The sequence below is a fragment of the Carettochelys insculpta genome, chromosome 4 (assembly GCF_033958435.1).
Source record: "Carettochelys insculpta isolate YL-2023 chromosome 4, ASM3395843v1, whole genome shotgun sequence".
In the NCBI taxonomy this organism is placed as follows: domain Eukaryota; kingdom Metazoa; phylum Chordata; order Testudines; family Carettochelyidae; genus Carettochelys; species Carettochelys insculpta.
Window position 1 is genome coordinate 14,275,428 of NC_134140.1, and position 22,657 is coordinate 14,298,084.

At 41.4% G+C, this 22,657-nt stretch overlaps 1 protein-coding gene across 2 annotated transcripts in view; it reads left to right on the forward strand.

Annotated features, from left to right (window-relative positions):
* Positions 1-22,657, forward strand: part of IMMT (inner membrane mitochondrial protein) — a 41,556-nt gene that overhangs the window by 10,903 nt on the left and 7,996 nt on the right. For both annotated transcript variants that reach the window (XM_074992277.1, XM_074992278.1), the window contains exons 4-10: positions 490-613; positions 1,211-1,348; positions 3,804-3,896; positions 11,860-11,996; positions 14,207-14,310; positions 18,536-18,671; positions 19,743-19,872. In XM_074992277.1, coding sequence (XP_074848378.1) covers positions 490-613; positions 1,211-1,348; positions 3,804-3,896; positions 11,860-11,996; positions 14,207-14,310; positions 18,536-18,671; positions 19,743-19,872 — 862 coding nt within the window. The remainder of the gene's footprint in view (positions 1-489; positions 614-1,210; positions 1,349-3,803; positions 3,897-11,859; positions 11,997-14,206; positions 14,311-18,535; positions 18,672-19,742; positions 19,873-22,657) is intronic.

Here is a 22,657-nt window from a genome sequence, read left to right on the forward strand (position 1 = left end):
TTGGGGAACAGATCGCTTTAAATATTTCAAAGCCTAAGAGTGATAAAGAACACCATGGTGTATTGCATGAAAAGTCATATTGAAAAAGGTCATTTACATCAGGTTGGAGAAGGCAGGAGAGCCCCTCAGCAATCCTGATCTGGGAAGGTGCTGAGTGCCCTTTGCTCCTGTTGACTTGGAATCAACTTTAGAAATGTCACATTTACTTCATTTATCAGATAGAAAAGGCCTCTTGGCCAGGCACAGATTATGAAAACATTCTGGCCACTGCTGCTATCTGAGCTTTCAGAAGCAGGTGAAGATCCAGAAAGACCCAGAGTTGCCAACCTGAGTTAGGGGAAAAAGCCATAGAGAAAGCTAACATACTCTCTGAATGGAAGAGAGTTATAAAGACTTCAGCATGGCATCTAGTAGAACTGTGACTCTTTGAATATTCATTGTGTGACTGGTAAGATGTGGTAATTAAAAATGTATATTTGATTTTTCAAGATACAACCTGGTCCGCTAAAAATCTCCTCTTTAGAAGAGGTAATGAAAGAATCCAAACAACCCAGTACCAAACCCCAGAAGAGTAAGACAGGAGCACCTTCAACTTTAGTGGAAGAAAAAGAAGGTAACTCAGAATGGTATAAAAATGAAGATATTTAGTATGGGGAGAGAACAAAATTGTTGGTTTAGGTACATTTTACATTGCCTTATTACATTATATAATTATTTGAAGGCTGGTGTTTTTGTAGACATTGGTAAGACATTTGCGGTAGGAGATAAGAATGTTCTTTTCCAGTGGTGGAGTGCTCTGCTCTGTCCTTGCATTCTGGTTACTTTTCAGCAGGTCAATGTGAACTCCAGTGACTAGGTTTCTTTTTATTTAGCTGAAGATATAATTGACTGGACTGTGGGGTTGTAAACAGTATTCAGTAAGAATATCTTAGGCACTTGTATCCCAAGTTTCTAGTTTCTGGTAACTGGAAGGGATTTAAAGTGGGCAAAAGCCAAGTCACAGTTTGTAGAAGCTGGGAGTGGCCTGTCCTTCATCCATACCTTCTGTTAAAATCTGAAGGGGGAAGCAGTGTCAGATTTTTGGCCACTTATCATCTTTTGTGAGAGAAGGTGGCTTTTTCATTCTTCACCCATGGAATGTTCTTTCTTCCCAACAGAATACAGATATTTGAATGTTATGTTAAATGTTATTTTTATTTGTTGTTTACAGCAAGCTCAGAAGTAGCTCAGATAATTTCTGCAACAGGTGAAGCTTTGTCAGTTCCAGCTCCAGGCTTGCAGGATGACAAGGGTGAAAAAGAGCACGTGTCGGGACACCATGAGGGGAAACGCACACCTGGTGCATCAGGTGCATAAATGATTTATCAGCTCTTAGTTACTCAGTTCTATATGCCTGCAGCATGCAGACCTCTCACCCTTGAATGGATGTTCTGCAGTGGATAACCAAGGCTAGTGAGTGGGCTGCGTGAGTGACCCTCCTCCATCTCAGTGTGCTGCAAGATTAAAAACAGGCATGTGCACTAACCATAACCCCAAGAATAAGAGTAAACACATTGATTCTCCTTCCTGTTCATGCCTTTTCAACACAGAGTGATCCATTACTTGGGAGAAATTAAATTGCCAGCCAAAGTAGCATAAAGAAGTGGAGGGAGTGCACACCTCTCATAACGTTGAGTGCAGTGATCGTGCCCCTCATGCATGCCCTTGCTTTAAATGTGTGTCATTTCTCATTTTGATGGGCTTTGCCCCCAACTCCACCCTTCCCTCAGACCCCCACCTGGCCTTTTCCCTACCTTTTCCCCCAAGTGTGCCCTGTTCCTTCTTGTCCCCCTCCCTCCTAGCATTTCCTGAGTGTTGTGAATTGGCTGATGCACAGCATTCTGGGAAGGTAGGGGAGGAGCAGGTAAGTTCAGGGCCCTCAGCATGAGAGAGGCACAGCGTGAGGGGGCAGAGTGGGGTTGTACTGGCCGCACATAGAACCCCGATAGAATTTGTGGCCCACAGGTTGCCTATCACTGCTTTAGATAATGTGAAAAGATTTCTACTCAACTAGTACTGTGGGATTCAGAACTGTGTATGTCACACTCAGCTTCTAGTTTGGTGATTTTTTTTTTTGGCAAGAATTCAGGAAAGCTATATATGCCCTTAGTGAAGAGGCACCAATCACGAACTTTTAAAACACACGATAGCATACTGAGTAGAACGATAGCTTCTTTGCAATAATAATATTAACTTTCTTCAAAGTAAGATTTTTATTGGTATTATATTAAACAGGTCTCAAAGTCAATATGCCAGCGGTAAATAAACACTTTAGAGCTGCTGTGAGCATTAAGAGGCAACTTGGTCTTGTGGTACAGCATTGGGCTAGGAGACGGGAAATCTGAATTCTTATCTCTGCTCCCCCACAGACTTCCTGTATTAAATAATATTTAGGCCATAAATCTTCTGTTGTCCACTTACTGTGTGTTGTGAAGTAAGGAGAAATAGTGCAAAGTGAATGGCCCTAAATAGGAGAGAACTGAAGTCTGTTGATTAGAATGATGGGAATATAGAATTTCAGAGCCTCCCTCGTAACCTTTCACTGCTTGGGCTGAACTTCCCAGCCATGCTAGCAAAGCAATGGAAGTACAAAGTACAGGTTGCACCTTCCTTATCTGGCATGCTGGGGACCTGACAGGTCCCAAACAAGAGAATTTGCTGGATGAGGGAAAGTGCAGGGCTGTGTTCAGGGACTGTTGGGGCACCAACCTCCCTCCCCTGGGGCTCTGGCCCCAGCCCATGCTCCAAGGGGCTGCCACAGGGCTCCAACCAACCCCTGCACCCCCACCTCAGGGCAGGTAGGGGCTGCAACTCCTGCCTGCAGCTGCCTCTCGGCTCCCCCTGCTGCGTTTCACATGGCAGCTCCAGCTCCTGGCCGTGTGCTGCCAGAAGGCTCCAGTTCCCAGCGCAATGGCAGCAACTCACCCCCACTGCTGTGGAACAAACAGGTGCTCAGGCTCCTGGCCCCGCTCCGCTGTGGGGCGGGGCTCGAGCTCAGGCCTGTAGCAGCCTCACAGCTCCCGCTGCCACGAGGCAGGCAGGGGCTGCAACTCCTGGCCCCATGGCAGCCTCCCAGGCTCTGCTGCTGCAGAACAAGCTCAGGCTCTGTCCCTGCACTGCCACAGGGCAGACAAGGACTCCAGTGCCCACTGAGGACCTCTGGTTCCCAGCTGTGCGGCAGCATCCCAGCCCATGCTGCTGTGGAGCAAGTGAGGACTCAAGGACCCAGCCCTGCACTGCCACAGGGGAAGGAAGAGGCTCCAACTCCTGGCCGCCTACTGCCAGTGAGCTCCAGTTCCTGGACCTTCGGCAGCCTCCAGCCCTGCAGCTGCGAGGCAGGCGGGGTCCTGGCTCCCAGCCCGCTGAGGCTCCTGCATCTGCCGGCTACTCTCTCATCTGGCAGCATTGGTGGAGAGTAATGAATTTGAGCAGTACAACCTGTAGTGGTTATTCACCATATGATGGTCCATATTTCACGAGTGTATTTGAGTAATGCTTTCAGTCTCAATTTATTTTTCAGTTTATTCTTACACTACTCGAGATGTGAGGATAATTCTGATCATCTGTTCAGTTATCTTTGATTTCAAGGAGAATTCAGGCTAAACTTTGTAACTACAGAGTTGGATGATGGTAGTGAGGCTGTCTCTATGAATTGGACTTAAAAGGACATGGTCCCTCCATGATAAGTACCCTTAGTACTAACTTTGCTTTTTCTTTTTTTTTTAAACTAAGCCTTGTTTTACCCTCCACATCTTTGTTCCTAGTTGAAGACTCCCCTGCCATAAAAGAACGGCCACCAGAGGAGGTTGCAGCACGTCTTGCACAGCAAGACAAAGAGGAGCAAGAGAAGATTTCATGTATGTAAATTAAGATATTACTTTATTGGCATAGATAGAAATTCATACTGTTGTAAACATACAGTATAATCATGCCTACACATGGCAATGAACAAATAGTAATTTATGAAGTAGCTACAGTATTGTAAAGCTTTTATATAAGACTGCTTCCGTGCCCTTTTTGTCTAGTCCATCTGCCAGTCTGATGTTAGTAAGAATAAAAGGCATTCTCACCATAGGAGACTTAGCAGAGCAGGAGGAGCATGTTATGTTGGGACACTGGGGTAAGAATGACAAGGGATCTATGTTGGAAAGCAGGCTGCTTCAGAGGGAAGAAAGTCCATTACAATGGCTTTTACTAGGTTCGGCCTCCTGACAGCAATTCCAGGCCTCATGGCAGAGCAGTCATTGGGCCTCCATGCATGTACAAGCTGTGCTTCTACGTAATGCTACATCTGTGCTGGCTGGTGCCCAGTGACCTGCCAGTTTCAATTTCCGGAAGTACTCTTCCAGCATGGCCAGGCTTTCAGTGTGCCCACTTGGTAGGGTTGCCAATTGTTCAATTAATTAGACGCAGAAACCCTGCCAAGCCCCTTCCCTGAGGCAAGGCTGCATCCCACCCCTCCTCTGAGGTCCCATCCTTGCTCGCTCCATCCTTCTTCCCTCTATTGCTTGCTTTTCCTCACCCTCACTCACTTTCACAATGCTGGGTCAGGCGGTGGGGGTGCAGGGTGGAGGCCCTTGGAGGGAGGAGTGTGAGGTGTTTTGTGTGTGTGTGTGTGTGTGTGTAAACATGTATAATATAGATAATATATGAATAGAATGTATGCACTAGAACAGAGGTTGAAGTGGAAGTAGGAGCAAGACTTGTTGAAAGTCACTGGGTAAGGATAAAAGGGGTAAAATATAAGGGTGGTGTCATGGTAGGGATCAACTACAGACCACCAAACCAGAAAGAAGAGGTAGATGTGACTATTTTAAAACAACTAACAAAATCCTCATCCACAGCACAGGACTTGGTGGTGATGGGAAACTTCAATTATTCAGGCACCTGTTGGGAAAATAACACCTCATGGCAGATTATACAAGTTCTTGGAATATAATGGAGACAGTTTTTTCATCAGAAGGTGGAAAAAGCTACTAGGGGAGAGGTTGTTCTAGGTTTGATTTTTGACAAATAGGGAAGAACTGGTTGAGAATTTGGAAGTAGAAGGCAGCTTTGGTGAAAACGATCATGAAATGGTAATGTTCATGATTCTAAGGGAATGGTAGGAGACAGAATAGCAAAATGAAGATAATGGATTTCAAGAAAGCAGACTTTAGCAAATTGGGGGTTTGTTAGATAAGATCCCACCGTAAGCAAGTCTAAGAGGAAAAAGAGTTGAAGACAGTTTTTCAAAGAGACGTTATTACGGGTACAAGAACAAACTAACCCACTGCATAGGAAAGATAGGAAGTATGGCAAGAAACACCTTCTCCCCTCCCCCCAGCTTAACCAGGAGCTCTTGAATGATCTAAAAATGAAGTGAGAATCCTACAAAACAATGGAAATTAGGTCAAATTACAAAGGGTGAATATAAACAAATAACACAAGTATGTAGGGACACAATTTAGGCCAAAGCACAAAATGAGATCAAACTAGCTTGACATATAAAGGTAACAAAGCATTCTACAAATATATTAGGACTGGGTTGGCCCATTACTCAGTGCGGGAGGGAGGGCAGGATATAATAAAGAAAATGTTTATACGTCAGAGGCATTTAATGGCCACTTTGTTTCAATTTTCACCAAGAAGGTTGGTGGTGATTGGATGTCTAAGATAGTGAAGGCTAATGAACATAAGGTAGAATTAAAAGCTAAAATTGGGAAGAACAAGTTAAGTTATTTTAATAAATTAGATGTTGTTAAATTACCAGGGCCTGATAAAATGCATCCAGAACACTCAAGGAACTGAATGAGGAGATATCTGAGTCATCAGCGATAATTTTTTGAAAAGTTGTGGAATATGGGAGAAATTCCAGTTGACTGTTAAAGGGCAAATGTAATGCCAATCTAAAAGGGAAATTAAGACAATCTGGGGAATTACAGGCCAATCATTTTAACGTGTATAACTGGAAAAATAATGGAGCAAATAATAAGCAATTACTTTGCAAATATCTGGAAAATATAAGGTGATAGGTTAACAGCATGAATTTGTCAAGAGCAAATTGTGCCAAACCAACCTGATAGATTTTTTGATAGGGTAACAAGTCTTAGGGATGGGGGGGAAGTGGCAGACGTGGTATATCTTGACTTCAATAAAGCATGTTAATCTGTCTTGCATGACCTTCTCATAAACAAACTAGGGAAATGCAACCAAGATGGAGCTACTATAGAGTGGGTAAATAATTGGTTAGGTAAGAGTTCCTAGAGAGTAGTTATTAGAAGTTCAGAGTCATGTTGGAAGAGAGGTTCCTCAGGAATCAGCTCTGCGTCTGGTTCTGTTCAGTATCTTCTTCAGTGATTTAGATGAGGGGTAAGCAAACTTTTTACTGCAGGTCCCCCTATTCGTCCCTCCAATTAGCTGGGGCCCGTAACCTGTCTCATAAAATCCAGATCAACAGAAATTTCAGTTTATATGGGGGGAAAGAAAACAAAAACCTTTTCAGCACATATAAGAAAATATATAGAATGTAAAAATTTTATTAATCAGTATATAAATAGGAATATACAGACAGAAACAGTAACATATTTCAAAAATTTTAATGAGATGGAGAATGCCTTTATAGATACATAACAACTTTTCAATGAGATGGACATTGCTTTAAATATAAAAACTCTTTTTCTTGCTGTTCAAGAACCCGTCCCACCCACTCTCCAAAAAAAACCCAAAACCAGCAGCTCCCTGCTGTTTAAAGAGACCACTTTCCCCCACCGCATTTGTTATGCTTAAACGAAGCACACGAGATCTTTTGAAGGGGAAAAGGCAGTATACCGCATTTATTGAGAATACAGCAGTAGCATATACTTTTCAATCACACACACACACATACACACACCATGCACTTAGTCTTGCGAGACGATGTTATAGTTACCAAACCAGCGTCTGGATCAATCTGGTGGCTGGCTAGATCGATCACAGTGGGGGAGCAGGGCCTTGTCAGTCATGATCCAGTGGTCTTCTGGAGTTGGTGGCAGGATGAACCGAAAGTCCATGGCAAAGCACCCAACTTTTGTAATCCTTTTTCCTTGTTGAAGTTGGTGGAACCTGCTGTGTTTGTCTGTGACTGGTAGTTATCTCTCTGATATCAGTTGTTCCCAAAACATTTCCGAGAGGCTTATTCTGTAATTAATTGTCTTTAGGGGTGTCTGCTCCATTCTTTAGAGTCATCAGTTTGCCAATCCGACCACTCCTTATGCTGATGGGTCTTTCCTGACTGAATCTATTTCCTGCTGAATCTATCTTCACCCATGCTTCGCCCCTCCTTGGCGGTCTGACTTTAAGGATACTCTTCACACCTTTATCTCAGCACAGTAACAGAGAGGGAGCCATGCTAGCCTATATACTATCAAAACAAAAAAGCAGTCAAGTAGCACTTCAAAGACTAACAAAATAATTTATTAGGTGAGCTTTCGTGGGACAGACCCACTTCTTCAGACCATAGCCGTACCAGAACAGACTCAGTATTTAAGGCACAGAGAACCAAAAACAGTAATCAAGGAGGACAAATCAGAAAAAACTTCATCACAGGCATTCCACTTTCACACACAATCAGTGTTACAAGGACTTCCAAAGTACCTAGTATTTCAAGCATCTAGGCTTTGGCCTCCAGCATTCTTCTGATTTCATTAACGTGGGCACAATATTAGAAACTCTAACTTTTTACTTACTAAGCTAACTAAACCAGAAACATATATGAAATGTTTCAGGAATACAATTAATAAGATTAACAAAAGTAATAACAGTAACAAATTGCTAAATGTGTTAGTCTGTAACAATCTAGTGTTATAATACCAAATTTAGAATATGGATATAAAGTGAATAAGGGTTTCTGCTCCATATGCAAAGAGAATAAGCATTTCTGCTCCAACACCTTCTTCAGCCCTCCCAGGCAAAGTTGAACAAAGGAGCCCACTATCCTCCTTACCACCTGCTTCTCCAGTTCTCCTGGGCAAAAGTTAAACAAAAGATCAACATAATTACATTTCAAAAAATTAAAAAAAAACCCAAAGCCTGAACTCTCTTGGGATGCTGAACAAAGGGGCTGTCCCCATAGACGCGCATATCTCTTACCCCGCCCTCAGCTACCTCTGCCACTTGTGCCTCCCAGATTGCTCAGGCAGGGAGACTGGAAATGATTCAAGCATTCCCAGGGAGGGTGGACCCTTAAGGGGCAGGAGGGCTGGCAGCACAGGTCAGCCTAGCCTAGAGAAGCTGCAGGGAGGCTCTAGAGGTGCTGTGAGGGAATGACTGGAAATGAAGCTGGCTCTCTGTTGGTGACAGAGGATGTGGAGGCAGGGAGGCAGGCAGCGCTGCACAAGGTAGCTGAGCCAACAGTGGTTGTGGGGAGGCCGCAGAGTGCCCCCACATGGAGAGGGGGATTCCACCGCACCCCCCTAGTTTGCTCATCCCTGATTTAAATAAAGGCATGGAGAGTAAACTTATCAAGTCTGCAGGTAATACCATATTGGGAGAGGTTGCAAGTGCTTTGGAGGATAGGATAAAAATTCAAAATTATGTGGACAAACTGGAGAAATGATCCGATGTAAATAAAATGAAATTCAATATGGACAAATGTAACGTGCTACACTTAGGAAGAAACAGTCCATTTCAAATATACAAAATGGGAAATGACTACCTGAGAATGAATAGTGTGGAAAGGTATCTAGTGATCATAGTGGACTATTAACTAAACATAAGTCAATAGTGTGACACTATTTCAAAAAAAGCGAACATCATTCTGGGATGTGTTTACAGGAATGTTGTAAGTAAGATATGAGTAGTAATACTTCCACTCTACCCCACAGCGATTAGGCCTCAACTGGAGTCTTGTGTCCAGTTCTGGGCACCCCATTTCAGGAAACATGTTGCGTAATTGGAGAAGGTCCAGAGAAGAGCAACACAAATGATGAAAGGTCTAGAAAATGTGATATGTGAGGGAAGAGTGAAAGGACTGGGTTTGTTTCATTCGGAAAAGAGAAGACTGAATGGGGACATAATAGTTTCCAAGTTCCGAAGAGGTGGCTAAATAGGCCATATCTATGATTGTTCACTTTCTCCCTTGGCCAGAAGTAGAATTATTTTCCTGAACACTGTGCTTTCTGGGAAGGGGATAGGTGCAGGAAAGAGAAGGAAAGAATGTGATCACATATTATCTACAGGGGTAGTTGTTCTTGTATCCAGTTCTGATGATAACTTCTGCTCACTTATGCTTCCCCTACAAGAAAGATGTGTTCATCAGGTACAACTCTTGCACCCAAGCTACATGATATTTTAGAGGGAACAATGGACCATTTGGATACATTTAACATATTTTTACCTTCAGAAGTAATCAAAACCAAGGTATCTTTAAGGGCCTGATGTATGTGTGAAGCTTATTGCTAAGTCATCAGCATGAATGGATCCAGCCAAGGGAGGGGCAAAGCATTTTTTGAGTTCTTAAAGGAAAGTCTTAATATATGTGTAAAAGCTTCGCTCTAAAATCTAAAAGGTAGCCATTCCAGCTCATAAGAAGCTGTAAGCAAGTGCAGGATTTTCCTGTTATCCTGGCAAAAGATTTCTTAGTGCTCTCTACTACATAACTCTACACCAATGAGGAGAGCTCTCTTGGGATCTGAAACTTGTTCCAAAAGCCCCAAGTAAGCAAATGCCACGATCCCTAGTCAGAGGTGTTCTTAGATTTCTATCTCCAAATGTTGTCCTTGTAGATGAAATTATATCAGCAGTGAGCATTTTCAGAGGTTGTGTTCTCAGAGAAAAACATTTCACCTTTCATGAGGGCCAAGTTGTGCTAAAAGTTACTGCGGCCTTTATTTCCCCTCCTCCCACGTCCCCTCCCAAAAAAGACTTGCCCACATGCAAAACAGCCCCTAACACTCCTTCCCAGCTTGTATAGACTTTGAGCATTTTTAGAAAAGCAGTGTTGAATGCAATATTCAGTTTAGCAGATGCCTTGCTCTGTTGATCTAAAATACCTGCAATAAATAATAATTAAAGGAAAAAAAGAAATTACCAAAGCTTCAGCCATTAGATAGCTAAAGTGGTGCACTTCAGATGCTTTGGAAAAATAGAGGAATTTTCCCCTCAAATGTTCATGCTCATTCATTTCAGAGCCATGGAAGCCTCTGGGCCAGAAGAATCATATCTAACACAAAGATATTGGGGTTGGGTCCCTGGTCATGTTTTCACTCCTTCAGAAAGGGCTACAAATTAATGTGCAGACCTCATCAGTCCCTGCCATTAGACAGATGGTTCTGCAGGCTTGTGCTGACCCGGTAACTAATATTTGGGTTTTTCATTTTGTATTTTAATTTCTAGATCTGTGTCATTCAGACTTTCCTTATCTGGCGAGACCCTGCTATTGGACATCCCCTAGCAATAATCTGCAGATTTACCCAACTAAGACAAATAGGAAAAACTACCTTTCCTTATCTGAAAATTTCCTTTCTTGTAGTGGGAAAATCTGCAGAGCCATTGCAGACACATTTCAGTTCTGAAGAGGGCTTACACTGTGTAACTCTCCAATTCTTTATAGGCATGTTATATGTAAATTAGTTAGTGTTTAAGAATTCCTCGTTATGTTTAATACACCAGGATGTCCATAATCTGGGTGTGTCTCGTTTGGGAACACCTGAGGTTTGGATCCTGGGAGGGGGAGGAGCAAGTGGCTCTGCGTGCTACAGCTCTTCTTCCCACTCTTTGGCCAGCTGAGGGGAACGGCAGTGCAGTGAAGTGCTGGTCCGGAGACTTTTCCCCTGCTGCTTCCATAGTGGTGGGGATTCAGAGCCACATGTGCTGCCTCATGCCCAGGCTCCACAGCACCTTCCATGGCCTGGAAAATTCTGTAATCTGGTATATGCTACTTCCTGGGTTGTTGGATTAAAGATTTTCCAGTATAAAGATAAATTACTTCCAAAAATGCTTCATAGAATCTTCAGGTGCCTGGGTCTTCAGGGCTGTGGCTACTTCTAGCTGGCCTTCATCGACAGGTCTGGCTTTGCCTCTGAGGAACTGCAAGTAAGGTTAAGACCATTGTAATGGAGCTGCAGACTTTCCTGCCATAAGAAAGGAAACTGGAGTAAGACAGATATTTTTCCCCCTTGTTGCATGCTCCAAGGCATTAACTGGGTAGAGGCAGAGCAATTTTAAATGGAGGAGTTAAGTCTCTACTTGTATTACTATACCTCAGAACGGATTGCTGTTAGGGCAACTGGGGCCTGGTCTTAAACTTGAAGGCCTAGGAACCTGATTACAGTGAAAGGTAGTGTGATCCTTCAGATACCCATGTTTGAGATTTCTGGAGCAGAAAGTCCTCTGAAGATCAGAGTGAAGCAAAAAAGCTAAGACATTATAATGGAAAAAAACTGTCTGCTATTCCTACCTCTATGCCTTTCTGACAGCCCATGTCTGGATGGAAGAACTCTCTTGCTGCTATGAAGAACTATGGCAGTAACTGGAGATGAAAAGACCTATTAGATTGTCTGCTCTGCTGCAGAGTAGGATATAGTCCCTACCACTGAGTGACCTTCCCCACATCAGGAAAAAATGGTATCCTGGAAAGAGACTTTATTGAGAAGGAAGCAGTGAAAACCTCTGTATTTGCCCTTAATGTAGCACAATCCACACACAAATAATTCTAAGGAATTCTCACTTATCCTTTTCGATGGCGTAAAGTAACCTGGTGGGGTCCATTTGAGGAAATGTAGTCGGGGGGCGGGGGGAATAAGAAATGCATTTCATTATGGTAAGGGTAATGAGGGAGATTTATCTGTTTTATTTTTCCAGCTCTTGCAGCAACTTTGGAAGGAGCCCTAAGCAGTACTGCTCGAGTAACCCTTCAGGCAATTACAGCACAGGAAGCTGCAGTGCAAGCTGTTAATGCTCATGCTGAGATACTGAAGGAAGCTATGGATAATTCTGAGGTAAACTGAATAAAATTATGATACAGCTCTTCCTTTGTCTGTTGAAGTATCTAGAAATGTTGACCATACAACCAATTTTTTTTTTTACTAGCCTAGTCTGTCTGAAATTATGGAAGGTATTCACACGCAAAATGTATTTTAATATTTTTTTGTCCTGGATGTGGGTGTGGAACATGTAGTTGCACTTTTGTACCTCAGGTTCCTTGCCTGTGAAATAGGGAATAGGGTTTGTTTACCTGCTCACTAGCAATATTCAGAGAGTTAACATTTAATATAGGTGAAGCGTTTATGAAATAAATATACATCAAACAGCCCTTTAACTCCACTTAGGTCACTTGTTAAAACTGTTACTATTGCTAAAATAGTTGCAGTGGATTTCTCTGTTGGCACCAAAGTTCATTTGTTAGCATCCAGTAGTAAATATGGAATGTGTCACAGTGGATTCTAACATCAGTGTCAATGCAAACACTATTAATGAACAAATGTATGGCTGATTAGTCTGACTTAAGAAGCACTGCCACAGTTGCATGTGGGACAGATAAAATTGTCTGTGACCACTGCACACTATTGAATCTTTGTCTTGTGCTGTTCTTATTTTTCTCAAGGTGTTGATGTGTCTTGTTTCAAAGTAGCTAAGAGCAACATGACAAATGTGCTGCCATCTTGCTTTGTTGTGGAAAGTTTCTTTCTAATTACTGGGATCAGCCTGACGTGTTTTCAAGCTCGACTACGGTGTATCTGTATACCATTTATAATGACAAACATGAAAGTGGGTGCTTTACATTGGCCATAATATACAAACTTGGGTGTTCTTGAGTTAGCCGTAGAAATGAGTAGCTCAGGCTAATGTAATTGTTACAGGAATATGTTGAATGCCCGACATCTGATGATGATAAAGGAGTTTGATACAGTAAGCCCTCGAGAAGCGCGATTTTTGATTTGCACTTAACTCGTATTAACGCATTAAATTGATGGACACCATATGAAGGTCATGGGTTTTTTTCTGTCATTTTTCCTGAAGCTGATGGACTGTGAAAATTATGTCTGTACTGCTCTGTCCAGACCAAAATCCACGTTGAGATTCAGGGAGAAGATTTCCACAAGATAGGTGTTAAGTCTGCTCAGTATGATCCATGCAAGACTTTTTCCTGCCACAGAAAGTAGACAAATGCCATCATGGTTATCATTTAGCTTTATCCCCATTGTGAAAGTGAGTGACATTGGCATAACTGAAAATGCTGTAGCACCAATCTGGTATGATTCATATCCCTAGCTGTTGAATCTTTATCTTTAATGTAGATTTGATGGGAAAGATGCAGTGAATTCAAGAGCTGATGTGTTTCTAGGTCGTTCTCATCAAACCAGTCCAGGTTCCTCTTAAAGCCAATAACTTCAACAGCCATATTATATGTTGTGCATCAGAAACATTTCCGGGCTGTGTATACATCAACTGAGACGTCTCTGGCTATGAAATGTATATTGGCTATGCCAACACACAGTCCCAGTGTGGTTTAATTTAACATTTCTAGAATTTATTTGTGACACTGCGCTGTTACTTTCAGCAGTGTTCTAGGCCAGATGGTGCTTAAGTGGCTAATTAGCTTTACTGTGGCATTTCCACAGCTAATAAGACTAGACTGAAGAGGTTCCCAAGACGGAAAGTCTGTAATGGTGATAACATTTTCACATGGAAGAATTTGGCAATCAGTGCTACTTAATTGATAGGAACCGCATGAAAAATAAATTCATCAGTTGTACAATGCAAGGAACATGATTTAATAGATTAAACTGAATGTAGAGATTGAATTTTAAAAATTACTTTTAACACACAAGAACTAATATTTCTGTTTACTTGTATTAATTTTTAAAGACCTGCAAATATTTCCCTGTAGTGTCCATTAGAAAACCTGGTATGTTGTTCTATTGCACTAGGCTTAATAAATAGATTATTTTCATTGTTCAGTCAGAACAAACTGGGTAAAGTAAATGACACAAATTCTGATAAAATCAGATTTTAAAAACTTTTACTTTTTGGTATTACTAACAAAGGTAATTGTTTTACAGTGACCCAGTTTGATATATGCTCTTTTAAAAATTAACTTAATTGAAGATAAGTTAGGAACGTTTAAGTTTTTACAGTTATTTTGAATTTCTGTTCTTAATAATTATTTCAGTGGTTATAACTTGCCTACTTAGCCTGTGCTTTCTAGATTTCAGGAGAGAGAAAATCTGCACAGTGGCGTACTTTGGAGGAAGCACTGAAAGATCGTAGGAAGGCTGTGGATTATGCTGCTGATGCACTTTTGAAAGCCAAGTAGGTTGTTCTTAGCATTTTATAAGGTTGATTTACTATCTTCAGTGTCCAATTTGGCAGAAATTCATTAAAGGTTTTTAGGAACAAAACACAGTAATCTATATTTGTGTAAACTGATGTGTTCATAACTAGATTACATATGTACTTGTACCAGCACAAAAAAATTTAACCCAAGCATATGCTTGATACAAGAATGTGCTTCTCTGGTATTTCTGGATTTGGTATTTTGTAGAACATTGACAATAAAAACTCTGAAACAATAAAATCTACATATTTTCATTTTTTCCCTCTCCTTTTTATAATAAAACAATTAATCAATCAGATTATGCTTAGAGTTTAAGTACTATGTAAATGAAACCAGACAAACCAAGTTTCATCTGAACTATGACTTAGAAGAGACAGTGCAAATAATGTAAAGTTTTCTGGTCTCTGTAAAATCTTACACAGATAAAATCAAGGATAAACTTGAATATTATTAACAAACCTACTTCAGATATTCCACAGCTGTCCTCTGTACGTACAGGGATTAGTAATACCATTAAAGATCATTATCAGTTGTAGTGGCCACAACCCTAAAACCTGGTTCTGTAAAGTTCTGGTTGTACACGAATTACATTAGAAACTTGAAATTTAAAAATAATCCAAATATTCCTGTTTTTTTGGATCATTCCACACATAATCCTAAAGCAGTGGCTCCCAATCTTTCTATATGAAGATCACTTTTTGAATTTAAGGGCAATCCAGGATTTTTCTCCCCTTCCCTTCCCTGAAGCTCTTCCCCTTCTCAGAAGCCCTTCCTAACTCAGTCTGTTTATTCTGTGGGTCTGTCATTCACTCTTCCTCCACCCTCACTCACTTTTACTGAGCTGGGATTGAGGGTTGGAGTCAGTGTTCCCTCCAATATTATCCATCCTTGGGCGGTTGAAATATCTTAGTACAGCAGCAATATTGAAATTGTGTGTAGATGTAAAAACTAGATCTATATTTTAAACAGTTCATAGGTATTGAAGAAAAAAATTAAAACAAGGGATAATTAATAAGGATCAATGCTTAAGATGTTTGTTTAATATGAAATCAGATAAAAAGAAAATTAACAGTATCTTTGGAATACATGTAGTATCCAGTTTTCTAACAACTCAAGCTAATAAACACACCAAAATGGGGCATACTGAAAAAGGTGTATAAATAAATCTGAGACATGGTCATTAAGTTAAACGATATGCACCAGAGCCCCATTTTTAGCACCTTATTCCCATAGACAACTAAGTCCTCAGAATCACCACTAAAGCTGCTCTCAAAAAAAGAAAGCGTCTGCCAAAACACGAGCATGTTACAGACCTTGGTATTTCATAAAACTGTCCTGCTGACATGCATATTATCCACAGATAGCTCAGCTTTAAGATGCTAAACAAATCTCAATCAACTAGAAATGGTCATGCTCTCCTTGCAAATATTAATATAATATTTACTAGCTAGAACTCTACTGGATGGCAAACATCTGTCTGTAATGCCAATATGCCTCCCCCCAAAATTCTAAAACTTAATGGAAATCAGTCGTGTGGAATCCAACTCTAACTGAAAAGCCAAACAAACAAACAAGATCTATGGCGAAGTTCTAGCAATTTACCATATGTTAATTAGTAACACAGGACTTCAAAAAATCTTTGATCTTAAAAGTTTTCAGATATGTACAACAGTCCAAAAATTCTTTTAAAAGAATCCTTACTTACCTGAAGCCATTAACACCTGTATAAACTTTATTTGAAATGTAATTCTGCAAATGTCATGAGCTGGGCCTTTTGCTCCAGTATTCATCACTGAAGCTTGAATCCTTATCTGCAAAGGCAGCCTAAATGCTTTACAATACAAAACCACCAATACAAGCTGCATTCCAACTGAAAGTCAGAGACTGCACCACAAACTCCCCACTGCACCACAAACTCCCCACTCCAACTCATCAATGCCAACACCCAGCCACCGTTTCCCCCACTATACCATTGTCTCCTCTCCCCACTCCCCACCACGGCCCAGATGGGGCTCGGGGAGAGAGCTGTGTTTTTTCACAAGCAATAGCTGCCTGTTTTCTCTCCTTTCCCAGCTGTTGTAGCCCATCAGGGAGACAGGATACCCCAAACTCCACTCCTCTCCCTTTCCCATTCCACCAACCCCCTCCTCACCATTTCTCCCTCCCTCCCCCTTGTCTCCTACTTACCAGTTGAAACCTCTGTCCCCAGCAAGCAGCTGTCGCAGCTAAGAGAGAAGAGCCGTTCCCCAGCTAGGCAGCTCCCTGTGGGGCAGCCCTGAGTGGGACTCATTAGTAGCTAGGTAGCTGCGCTACCACGCAACTTAGAAGAAATCTGGGCCATGGTTCAGAATGGGTGCTGGGGCTGGGCTGGGCTGACGAGTGTGCAGTGTGGGAGAGGGAACTCTAGACTGAGGTTGGGGTGGAGGATTGGGGTGTGCAAGGGGCTGAAGGATGTGGGGCCTGGGAGAAAGTTTGGATGCAGGAGGGGGCTCTGGACTGGGGTAGGGACTTGCGGTGCAGGTTGGGGTATGGAAGGCTGGCTCCAGAAGCGTTGCTGGGGTGTGGACTCCTGCTGGGTGGCAGTTACCGTGGGTAGCTCCCAGACAGTGGCATAGTAGAATAAATACTATCTCCTAGTCCTGGTCGTGTGCTGCTCCCAGAAATAGATAATGTGCCTCTACAGTCTCCAGGGGTGGTGGGGTGGGTAGGCACATGGGTCCATCCACTCGCACAGCTTCCACTGGCCACAGTTCTCTGTTCCTGGCCAATGGAAACTGCAGGGGTGGTACTTGCAGACTTGAGCTACTCTCAGAGATCCCTGCATCTACCTTCCACAGGGCTGCAGAGGTGGGCTGGTCTCTTCTGGGAATGGGACCATGCAAGTAGGGAACCTCCCTTAGCACCAGCCTGGTTGCACCGCCAGATAGCACGCTAGACTGGGAGAGTATCCAGGATTGAGCTATTGATTACCTTCGACCTAAGGTTTCTTATAACTACTTTTAAGTCTTCATTGATGAGTTTTAGTAGTTTATGCAAGCATAGTCATTTTAATGTTTTTTTTAAATAAAGGGTGAGTGTGCGGAAGTAGGGCAGGGATCTAAAATTTAAATAGCCTACAAAGACTGTTTCTGGGAAGATGTCAAACAGAACTTGAAAGCATGTGAGAAGACTCAGGAAGGCTTGTCAGCAGAACAATCAAACACCTCCCCAACCCCGAAAGTTAAAAGATTTTAAAAAGTGCTTCTGATAGCCAACCACTGTGTAAATTTCTCAGCTAAAAATTATTTTAAGTTAAAAATGATTGGAGTGTTGAATGCAGCTCTTTCCCTCTGCTTACTGTTAGAAATAGTCAAATTGGTATCATGGGGCCGGGGGGGGGGAGGGGCTTGGAGCTCTGGGGAAGCGGCAGCCTCAAGCTCACAAATAACTGAATTTGTGAACATGAACTTCACGAACGTGGGGACCTTATGGTATTTTTAAAGGACACTTAAGGTATTTTATCTGTAAAAATCTGACTGGCTGCTGTTTACTTTTACTCTGGTATTCATTTCAGGCCTGCTCCACAATCTATTCAAGTCAATGAGAGTCTTTCCCATTCATAGCAATGGGCTTTGAATCAGGAACATAGTGCTGCTGTCTTGAGTTTCCAACCATGCAAGGGGAGAATTTAAATTAAAAAAAATCATTTCTATTAAAGTTTGATTTTGTAAATGTCTCTCCATTTACTTTACATCACACCTTCCAAAAATGGGCTGAAACAACTTTGTTAATACAACCAATTCATTTCTACAAATGTAAGCATTTCTTTGTAGTACTAAACTTTGCTTTAGCTGGAAGTAGCTTAGTTTTCAAATATCAGGTGGATTTGATTTGGCAGCATACATTCATCCCAGTTCACTGCACATAACAATGTACGCTTGTATATGCAATTTAAGAATGTGAAACTAACTAAGCTTAGAACATAAATCTGTGTCCTCGCCAACCTATCCTCTCAGCTGCAAAAAGCTTCATGAAAGAAAAATTCACATGAAATACAATCATCATTTCAGATTATTAAGAACATCAAGCCCTCTAGCAGCTGTGCTGAGAGTTTAAAACTCTCCTTTCGTTTCATTTAGGTCACCCGATCAATCTTCCTGCCATTATACATAGTAAGTGAACTTCTTTATATGCTAATTAGCAGTTTCTGCCTTTTTTCAGAGAAGAATTAGAGAAAATGAAGGGTGTGATTGATGATGCCAAGAAGTCTCAGATTGCTGGAGCCAAACCTCACGTACTTGCTGCAGAAGAGAGTCTTCATAATATGATAGTTGACCTGGACAATGAAGTCAGAAAGGTAATGTTTTCCAAGACTGTTCTAATCACCATTTGTGTAAGGATCAGATGTGCAGAAACTCCAGCAATAGCTTAAAAATATTGAGAATAAATTCAGACAGACTCAGGTGTAATTTGAGCTTTTGTGTTGACATGTAACAATGATCAGTTTTCACAAGATCTGGGTGGGGCAGAAAGGGACTCAGTTACTTGATCTGTTTTAGTGTGTGAATGCTTTTTTTAAATTGGTGGCAGCTGGGTAACTTGCAGCTTTTGATTATGATGCTATAGGTTGAAATTCTCTTGTTCTGTAACATCCCTCATCTGGCAGGACAGTGGATGTTGCTGGGCCAGAGAGCCCCAGCTGTGTGGAGAGCAGGCAAGGAGTCCCACTGGCAGCCTGCTCTGGGGAGCCCCAGGGCAGACAGCGAGGTTGTGGAACCTCAGTGAGGGGAGCCCAGTCACAGTCAGCAGCCCTGTGGCAGGGAGCCCATATGTGGCATGGAGCCTCACCTGCAGCCCTGGAGACCCTGTCCATGGCCAGAGCTCGGTGGGGAGCTCAGCAGTGGAGCTCCATCACAACCACACTGACCCTGGACTGGCAGCCTCATGGCATGGAGATATCTGGGGATGGATGGTTAGTGACTGGTTGAACAAGAAAAAGGATTGAGTGGACTTTGGGATTTTTTTTTGATGCTGAGTGAAGTTATGTAACAGAAAATCTATATTTGTAAGTTGCATTATCGCGATAGAAATGACAGCACAGTACTTATGAGGTGAATTGAAAAATACTTTTTTCAGTGCAAATATTTGTAATAAAAGTAGTATAAAGTGAGCAGTCTACACTTTGTATTCTGTTGTAATTGAAAGAAATCAATTTGAATAGGCAGAAGAACATCCAGAAATATTTGGTCGTTTCACCTGCTATTCTGTTGTTTAAAACTACAATTAATCAAAATTTTTGGAATCATGAGTCTTTTTTTAGTTAATTATGTGAGTTAACTGCAGTTAATTGATGGTCCTAATGTATACTATTTCTTACTTAGTTTGAAAGGTAAATTTAACCCAGTTTTTATTTATTTATATCTTTTAGGTTCAGGCAGCACAATCTGAAGCTAAGATAGTAGCTCAGTACCATGAACTTGTGGCTAAAGCTAGAGATGAATTTCAGCGAGAACTGGATAGTATCACTCCAGAAATACAAACGGGCTGGAAAGGGCTAAGTAAGTCTTGGACTGTTGTTACCTTTTAATGTTAAATGATGCACAAAGCACTTTGTTTTCCAAGAGCGCTACAGCACAAACAGTTGTTTTAATTTTTCATTTCTGTTCATTGCAGCTAGTTTTTAATTTTGAACTATTGTGAATTAACTTTAAGATCCTAATTAATCTGGTACAGAATGCCCTCATTTCGAATAGGTAACTTCTGGTGCAGTTGTGCTCTCTGATGAAACCACAAGGCTGTGGCCACACTACCCCTCCCTTTCAGAAGGGGCATGTTAATGAGGCACTTTGGAAGATGCTAATGAGGTGCTGACATGAATGTGCAGTGCTTCATTAGCATAATAGTGGCAGCACATGATTTGAAAGTGCCACTTTCAGAAACTCTTGCAGCCTAGTTAGATAGGGGCCTTTCAAAAGCTGCCCCCCCTTCCACCGTCTTCAAGAGCCCCTTCTTCCTCAAACCAAATAGGAGGAAGGGGCTTTCAAAGTCAGGGGGTCCTTTTGAAATGCCCCAGTCTAAGAGGTGGTAAGTGCTCCAAAAGCGGCACTTTGGAATCGCATGTGGCCACCATTATGCTAATGCATAATTCATGTGCTGCATATTTGTGTCTGTACCTCATTAGCATATTCTGAAGCGACTTATTTACATGCTTCTTCTGAAAGGGAGGGGTAGTGTGGCCACAGCCCAAGAGACAGTTTCTGCTTAGCTTGACAAAAGCTCCTCCACTAACTGGAACTTCACATTGGAAAGGTACTTGTGCTTGTAAACTTCCAGGTGTTCCAAGAGTCATGATGTAGAGTGGAAAATGGTGGGGAAAAAAGAGGCCAGGTGCAACTGAAAGAGGTCTTCTAAATAAAGAACAAGCAACTGTTATTTGTGGAAGAAAAAGAGCAACTTTTCTTTTTCTACTTGTTTCCATTTAAAAAATCAGATCTGTGATATTTCCCTTCTGATATTCTCAATGGAATATACACCGTATAAAGCAGTAAATTGTTTAGAGTCCTGTATCTTTACAAGGCCTGTATCTGTGAGGGTTTTATAACATTTGAATGAAGTAATCAGTGTACAATTAGCAAGATTAAATTAACTTGAATTGTGGCAAATCCACTTAATGTCACAGGGAAGTTCTCTGGAGATGCTACTGAACAGCTTCTGTTCTACTTCATTAGTGAGCATTAGGCAACATGATAGCTAAATCAATCAACAGAGATAAATAGCGTGTTTTTTGCCTTGGTTCTGGACCCTCTGAGCTATGCATCTTTGCACTTTTCAAAACACAGAACACGAGCACATGCTTAACTGCTTTGCAAAATCTTCCTTCCAAAGAGCAGTTTGGCATTGACCTGGCAGTGGGAGTTTCTTTCTCATGATGTCTAGCTCCCTTGACATAGTTGAAGCTATCCCTTAATGGCTTGCTGGGATATTTTAATGATTGTTCTTATGGCTATGCAAAGGCATTTTTTTAATGATGTTGAATTGTCTGCTTTTGTTGTCGTAGTGGATACTGATCTGATTCTGAGAGAATTCTGCTTTTTTTAATGTGCTTACATCTCTCTGTTAAAGAGAGAGTGCCCATCTTGCAGTGGAGGTCCATGGCTTTGTGTGCATGCAGTGGAAAGCAAGAAGTGTGTTGGAAATAGTCTATTACCCAGATACTTGTGTTCATATTTATCTGGTCAGATAATTTGGAAGCTGTAATTGCAACACTGAACTTTTACTAGACACAGCACATATTTTTTAAGTTACGGGTCTTTCACTTATTAGGTAACTTTCTAAATATGGTTCTACAGATAGTGGAGTGTTGGTCTCATAATATTGTAGCTCTTCTTAGTCTGTCCGTGAAATTTGAAGGTTTAGATTTTGGGGGGAACTTCTCTGCTGTGTGCTTGGGATTTTTTCTCCTGGCTTCAAATATACTAGCTCAAAGAAGGAGCCATTGAAAACATATTAAAGTAGTGAGTCACAAATGTTCATAACTTTTAATGAGTTAGGCTGCATCTACACTTGCATTCCTCTTTCAAGAGAGGCATGCAAATGAGGGAAATCTAAAATGCAAATGGAGCAAACATTTGTATATCTGGCATCTCATTTGCATAGTCTTTCAAAAGAAGAAAGCAGTGTAGACACGGCTCTTTCAAAAGTAAACCCCCATCTTCGAAAGAACCCTTCTTTCCATGAAAAAGGGAAGAAGGGTTCTTTTGAAGATGGGGGTTTAGTTTCGAAAGAACTGCGTCTACATTACTTTTCTTTTGAATGAAGCTCTTTTGAAAGAATATGCAAATGAGATGGCAGATGTAAATCTGCACCTCATTTGCATTTTCAATTTCCCTCATTTGCATGCCTCTTTTGAAAGAGGAATGCAAGTGTAGACACAGCCTTAGTGTCTGAATTACAACTGAAGTATTTGTAGACATTTGTGTACATTACAGGTTGTGTATCAATATTAATTATATATAATATAGTGGTGCTGAGCCAGGCTGCAGTAGTTCACTTTATATTTTCTGTGATTACTACTTTTATTTTTAAAATACTCAGAGGGATAGCCATGCTGGTCTGCACCTCTACAAATAAAAAGCAGCCCTAAAAATGTATTGGGTAATGAGCTTTCATGGGTAAGACCCATTTTAAGATATTTATCACATAACCCTAAAAAACTTCACGTCAGTCCCAAAGTAACATTCTAGGTCTTTGCAGATGATAAACTTTTTTGCCAGATTCTCTTTAAACAAACAAGAAAAGCTGTTTTGCAAAAAAGTTTAATGAACTTTACCTTATTTAATGAAC